We start from the raw sequence: 7569 nt of genomic DNA, 5'->3' as shown, positions 1-7569 counted from the left end.
ATATATATATATTGATCTCCTTTTTAAATATAGATGATACGCCTGCGGGACACTCTTATAACGGAGGATCGCATACGAGCAATTCAAGAGGAAATCGCGGAATTCTTTCTTACCGAGGTCATTACCCCAGGTGGAGAGCACTATGCGAAGGTCGTAGCTATATGTTGAACAACTTCGTAAAGGCAAATAGATTTAGTAAAGTGATCCGACTTTATATTGTAAATATGCATGCATTACGTGTACTATTGACGATGTCTATATATATTCATGATGATATTTTGTGGTTTCTTGAATGATATATGCATTGCTGAAACTCTGCCGCGGCAAAGAAACGCCCTGCTTCTCTGCGCGCAAGAACGCTGCTCTCGCGCGCAGAAACGCTGCTCCACCTTAAACCTGTGCCGCGGCAGAGAAACGGCAAATTTCTGCCGCGGCAGAGACCCTCCAGTCCCGGTGAACATCTCTCTCCTCTTTAATTATTTCACCTCCAAAGGTCCTCCACCACGAGCCCCCTGGCCGCACCACGTGCCGACGCCTTTAGACCCGGTGCAACTTTAAACCGGAACTAAAGGGGGACCCTTTAGTCCCACCTCGTTGGTCCCGGTTTGGAAACTAGGACTGAAGATCCAAATGAACCGGGCCTACAGCCCCGTTTTCCACTAGTGGTCTCTTGTGTTTTTTGATTTTGTCTTCGTGATTCAGAAGGTCTATTGGTTCATGTAAACATTCGCTTTCCGCTCCGTGCCCACACCATATTCGGTCCGCATATGTTTCTAGCAATATATGGCCGTAAATCTTTCCGGAGCTCTTTGTTTGTTTCCGTTTCGATAAAAAAACATGGAAACAAATGTAGCACCACTCAATTCCGTCATTTTTTGCTCCCTTTTCATCCCTATTTGTACTGGTCACGTCAACAAATCTGAATGTGGTGTTGCTCTATCTAATTTAGCATGTTTTCCTAGCCAACTTCTTGTTCTAGCCAAATTTGTGCAGGATATTTTCGTTGGAGTTCTAAGACTGACAGTCAATTGCGTTCGTGTTTATTATTACCTTGGTCTCATACGGAGTATATTCATTGTAATAACATGCTATATGAAAATAAAGGAAATAGTAAAATTCGTCTAGTAATCTAACGCATACTTCCCCGTTCTCAAATAAGTGGACATCTAGCCTCAAACTTTATCCATGAAGAGTGTCAATGTACTTTAAATTAGCAAAAGGTGTTTCTCTCTCATTGCACGGAAATCAAACCCAATAATATTCAGCACATGTTATCTTAATTTTGTACATGCACATAGCCTATTGGAGGTGAAATAATTAAAGAGAAAAAGACGTTGGTTGCATCTTCCCAATGCAATTTTCTCTTCTTTTACTAAATTTACCTTGAAAATCTCGCATGTTCACTTATTTGTGGACGAAGGGAGTACAAGTTTGCTCATCATTGGCGTAGTAACGCTATAGTCTAGGATAAAAATAGCCACACGATATTTTGGAACCTACTCTCTCCGTCCATAAATAAGCGAACATGCGGAATTTTCAAGATAAATTAGTAAAAGAAGAGAAAATTGCATTGGAAAGATGCAACCAACATCTCTCTCCTCTTTAATTATTTTATCTCCAATAGGCTATGTGCATGTACAAAATTAAGATAACATGTGCTGAATATTATTGGGTTTGATTTCCGTGTAATGAGAGAGAAACACCTTTTGCTAATTTAAAGTACATTAAAAACATAAAAGTACACTCTTTCATGAACAAAGTTTGAGACTAGATATCCACTTATTTGAGGACGGAGGTAATAGTAGAACGTGCTTCAAGAATATATGGCGATACACGTAGTTTATATGCCTGTGAAGAAAGATAAATATGGAGTCTATATATCTCTAGACTCTAGTGAGCCTACAAATTAATTGAGCGGCTATGATACTAGCGGCATGATGCATTTCAAGGCCGCGGCATGGAGTTTGTCCCGAAAATGGCTAGCAAGGGTACACGCGTGAGCGATATACAATACGCTGCCGCGTCGTAGCAATGATGTGGCCGTGTCTCGAGTGAGCATGGGTTTAATGCCTTTTTGGTTCCCACAATATGCTACTGGGTGGCCGAGATTGACGGCAAACAACATAAGCTTGGCCCGGGCCCAGGGCCTATGCAATGGGTAGAAATTTCGCCTAAAGAAGCTTTGTCTAATCATTGTCCCTCTCAAATTGATAGGGAAGAGCTTGCATCGTGAAAAAAAGGAGTAAAGAGCACATGGAGGGGAGTGCAAAGTCTATATGTCAAAGAAAAGTACATACTCCCTCCCTCGAATAATTAGACATTTAACTCTAAATTTTATCTACAAAAGAGTACTTCTATCTTTCCAATGCATATAAAAGTAGCAAAAATTGTTTCTCTCACATCGCACGGAAATCAAACTCAATATCATTTAGCACATATTCTTTTTTTTTCTATATACACTTAATTTATTGGAGGTGGAAGAATTAAAGAGGAGTGAGATGTTGGTTTGCATCTTTCCAATATATTTTCCACTCCACTTCATAATTTATCTTGAAAATCCGCATGTACACTTATTTGTTGATGGAGGAAATATGCACTAAAAGGCACTAGACTGAAGAAAAATCGAGACATGCTATAAATTCTATAAAGAAAAGTCCGTCTATTGATTTGGTGAATCCATTTCTTACTAGTAGACCCACTGCCAATATCATTGTTGTACCTAAATATACTCCGTAGATGATTACCACAGACCTTTATAATTGCAATAAACAGTTATTAACTGACACATCTTCTTAATTATACAAAAACAAGTATACTCCATGTGGCTATAGATTTTCAAGAGTTTATACTTCAGACATCTCTTAACTCCATGTGGCTATAATAAAGGTGCAACTCAACCAAGCAAAAAGTGCAACTAATTTGCTGCTAGCTCTCTCGAGCTTCAGGCCGTGGGATTGAACCTTGCCGGAGCATATTTTCTTGTTTTTCATTTCCCAAAACCATATCTCTCAAGCATTGTAGTATGGATCTGTTTGCAAAAATATTAGTTCTGTTTTAACAAAAAAAAATCAGGTGGCTGAGATTTTTAGTTCAAATTTAGTGTATCTTAGTTTTGGTCTAAGTTTCATTCCAAAAAATAAAGTTTTTTTATAAGTCAAACTTTGCAAAGTATGGTCATGTTTATAGAAATAAATCAACATATAATATCACTTCAATATACTTAGATCCATCGTGAACAATTTTATATTGTATTTATTTATTGTAAATGTTGATATTTTTCATGTGAACTTAACTTCGAACAAGTTTGACTTGGGAAGAAACTAATATACGGTATATATTGACATGAATAGATTGAATAATAAGAAAGACATTCAGGTCAACTGACTAATGCATCACTCGGTCCGCAACTTCATCCTCAACGCATCTCCTTTCCCGAGTGTGCCCTTCACCTAAGACCGCCTCCTAAGTTTTCACCGACGTCTGCCTCCTTAAGGAGAGCTTTCCCTTTCGAGTGTTTAACTATTGTCCACCTCCTCCTCCAACACTTTTCCTTCGATCCTATTTTGCCGGTCATCCACCCATATGGTGGCCACGAGAATAACACCCTAGAATCCATTCTAATGGCCAAAATGGATTACACATACCAACCTCTAGAAAAACGTTGGAAATTGTTGGCAATTGCTCTGCGTTCCCTCATTCTCTCCTAGACGTCTTCGCCAAGCTGGAGTCGTGGTTGGTGAGCCCCAAATCATCGAAAGTGGACGCCTCCATTATTGATGATTAGATGTTGGCGAAATTGAGTTTCCGATGTTGCATACAATGTTTTTGAAAGTTGCAATTTTCCGATGTTGCATACAATGTTTTTGAAAGTTGCAATTGTATATAGTATTTGTTCAGTAGCATAAACGAGATGCTGCAAAGATTCCCATGGATTTTCATGTTGCAATTGTGTTTCTCAGTTGTTCACAAATGTTGTATACATTTTTCTCATGTTGCAATGAATCAGGATTATCTACATACAACGAATCTACTGCTACACGAGCGCATTAGAGATGTTGCAACACTTTTGCCTAATGAGTAAATGTTGCACGACGGTTGCGTACTTGTAAAAAATATTGTGTATGCGAGTTTGATGTTGCTATGGTCGGAGGTTTAAGATTCACAAATGGTTCCTATTAATGTGGGTGAGGCGCCATATTTCTCGATGTCTCAGTCGGTTGACGCCTCACCAACCCATATAATGAAGGAATGGCTAATTCTCGGTTGATTTGGCATTAACTTAATTATCAGACAAGTGATATCGTCGAATCTGAGTTGTAAGTTTGTAATCCATAGAACAACTCATGTCTGGCATGAAGCACGAAGCAATCCAATAATAGTGCGGACCATATTTCTCAGTTGCAATCTATGTGCTAGTGGTTAAATTTTAGTTACAACCTCATGTGCAGCTGAAAAGTGTCTATTTTAACTCATGCTGCAACTCCACACAAATCACAATGGAATTCAACAGTCTAAAATTAAGATAGTTTTTTTTGTTTGGATAATGGGTGCTTTATTACTTTAAAAGCAATTACACCTGGCCTCTGCATAACCAGGATGCACACAACCGCTTATAGTATTCTTGAGTCGAAAGTTTGAAAAACGAAAAACAACGCGTAATACATATCGAGAGATGATGAAGTGTAAAACGTTTAAGGTGTAGGTGGAGCTTCAATCCGTAGATTATGCTGCCACCCATATAGGAAAAAAATATCCCTTGTCACAGCCTCCAATCGTGTACAGACCTCCGTAAAGGGTCACGGTTCTCCAATCGCTGAAGACCTAGCTAGTTCTTAGTTGATTGGGAATTAGCAAAACCATTGTTGTTCTATTTGTCTAAGATTAAACAGTCCAGCTAATGTAGTATAACACGAGGCTAAATGAAGACAGGCTCTTACACTTCGCTTTTCCTTTCCAAAAAAAGACTCGGTTATTAGAATGTGGGCAACACAAATCCAGCAGACTCTGTTCCTCGGAAAAAGGACAGACCACAACCACATACTCACCAAAGAAACAATCAGCCACGACGGGAAAAAAAACTTCCTCATTGTTTTTTCCTAATCATAGCGAGTTCATCGTTTGATTCGTTTTTTCCCAACGCGTATATCAAACTGATGCCCATCGATCGTTATCGATTTGCGCTGCGGCATCGATCTGCTGTTTGTGCGCGGCAATGCCGTCCTCCCGCAGCTCGTCGGCGGAGGACGAAAACACGCCGCGCACGAAGCTCCTCGTCGGGGGTATCTCGGCTTTCTTGCTCCTCGCCATGATTGTCGGGACGACGGCGTTCGTCCTGTCGGAGAAGGTGGAGGATGAGGGGGACAAGGAGAAGCGCGCCATGGCCTCCACGATGCGCACCGTGGACCTTTTTTGCACGCCGACGGACTACCAGGCCACGTGCAAGGAGACGCTGACCAAGACGCTGGAGCGTTCGTCCAATCCGGCCGACCACCCGCACGCCGCCGCCGCCGCGGCGATCACCGCGGTCGGGCATGAGCTGGTGAGCGCCTTCAACCGGTCGTCGCTGCTGGAGGCAGTGCGCGAGAGCAACGACACGCTGGTCCAGGAGGCCCTGCGCGACTGCAAAATGCTCCTGGACGACTGCGCCGCGGACATTGAGCGCGCGCTCAACAGCGTCGCGTACCGCGGCGTGGACGGGCCGGCGCAGGACCTCCAGGCCTGGCTGAGCGCGGTGATCACGTTCCAGGGCTCCTGCGTCGACATGTTCCCAAAGGGCGACATCAAAGTCCAGATGAAGGAGACCATGGAGAGGGCGCGAGAGATCTCCAGCAACGCCATCGCCATCATTCAGCAGGGCGCTGCCCTCGCCGCCATGCTCGAGATCGACGCCGGCGCGAGCGTCAGCCTCCCGAACGAGGCGGAGGACGACGACGGCGACGACAATAACAATGACAAGGACAACGCCCAGAAACAGGAAAGCGATGGAGGCGAGCGCATGCTCCAGGAAGAGTCCGCATCATCCGAGATCCCCTCGTGGGTGCCCCACGAGGACCGTAAGCTTCTCGACGAGGCGGAAGAAGAACGCAATGGCGGGCTCACGCCGAACGTGACGGTGGCCAAGGATGGCACAGGCGACTTCAAGAACATCTCGGCCGCCTTGGACGCGATGCCGCGGAATTACAGCGGGAGGTACGTGATTTACATCAAGGAAGGTGTCTACGACGAGACGGTGAATGTGACCAATGGAATGTCCAACATCACCATGTACGGCGACGGCGCCAAGAAATCCATCATCACCGGGAGCAAGAACGTCGCCGACGGCGTAAGGATGTGGAGAACCGCCTCTTTAGGTGAACACACATCATTCCTAACTGCCCATCGATGCAATAAGTTTTTAGCTAAGCATCGCTCCATGCTTGCAGCGGTGGACGGCGATAGGTTCATGGCGGTGAAGTTGGGGATCCAGAACACGGCAGGGGACGAGAAGCAGCAGGCGCTGGCGCTGCGCGTCAAGGGCGACCGGGCCATCTTCTTCAACTGCCGGGTCGACGGCCACCAGGACACGCTCTTCGCGCAGGCCTACCGCCAGTACTACCGGAGCTGCATCATCTCCGGCACCGTCGACTTCGTCTTCGGCGACGCCGCGGCCGTCTTCCAGCGCTGCGTGATGCTCGTCAGGGACCCGCTCCCGGGGAAGCCCGGCGTGGTGACCGCGCACGGACGCCGCGACCGGCAGCAGACCACCGGCTTCGTCCTGCACCGAACCCGCATCGTGGCCGATGACAGCCTCGCCAGCAAGTCGGCGACGGTGAAGACCTTCCTCGGGCGGCCGTGGAAGGAGTACTCGAGGGTGATCGTGATAGAGTCCATCATCGACGGCTTCGTGCACCAGCAGGGTTACATGCCGTGGGAGGGCAAGAACAATCTGGGCACGGCCTTCTACGGCGAGTTCGGCAACGTTGGCAACGGCTCCAACATCACCGCGCGGGAGGAGATGAAGGGCTTCCACGTGCTCAACAAGGAAAAGGCAAAGCAGTTCACGGTGGAGCACTTTTTGAACGGCGGCGAGTGGATACCGGAGACTGGGACGCCGGTGAGGCTAGGGTTATTCACATGATACGTACGGATGGATCATGGATTCTTGTTTGCGTGCGTAGACGGTGTGTACCAGCAGTCGAGTGTGTGAATGCATCGTCGGGTTCAATTGTAATGTATGTACAAAATATACAAATAGTGTCAATATACATGCCTAAAGAGGAGGAATGAATCCAGCTCCCACGATCACGAAAGGTTTTCTTCCTGCTCCTCTCTCCCAGGCGGCGGCGGCCAGATCCCATCTCCACCGGTGTGAGCTCTGGGCCCCTCTCCCTCCGCTTGCCGCTCCGGCGGCAGGAGGGGAAGGGGACCTCGTTCCTCCTCCGTTTTGTAGTTTGGGCTTGTCTGCTGTGGTGCGTCGTTGAGGTGGTGGGAGCGGCGCCCGGGCAAATAAATCTGCCTCAACTCCACTCCCACACCGGCGGCGACCTTCACGGCGGCGTCTCGGAGTTGTTGGCAACATGTGCTTGTCGA

The 7569-nt window shown here is 46.1% G+C and overlaps 1 protein-coding gene across 1 annotated transcript; it reads left to right on the top strand.

Moving 5' to 3' along the window:
* The first annotated feature begins 5212 nt into the window (after window positions 1-5212).
* Window positions 5213-7173, top strand: LOC124700013 (putative pectinesterase/pectinesterase inhibitor 45). Its single transcript, XM_047232215.1, has 2 exons — window positions 5213-6212; window positions 6423-7173. The coding sequence occupies exons 1-2, from the start codon at window positions 5213-5215 to the stop codon at window positions 7115-7117; spliced, it is 1695 nt and encodes a 564-aa protein (XP_047088171.1). The 3' UTR covers window positions 7118-7173.
* The last annotated feature ends 396 nt before the right edge of the window (window positions 7174-7569 follow it).

Source organism: Lolium rigidum, chromosome 3, assembly GCF_022539505.1.
Source record: "Lolium rigidum isolate FL_2022 chromosome 3, APGP_CSIRO_Lrig_0.1, whole genome shotgun sequence".
Classification (NCBI taxonomy): domain Eukaryota; kingdom Viridiplantae; phylum Streptophyta; class Magnoliopsida; order Poales; family Poaceae; genus Lolium; species Lolium rigidum.
The sequence above is the reverse complement of the archived record's forward strand: the minus strand, read 5'-3'. Positions and strand labels throughout refer to the sequence as shown.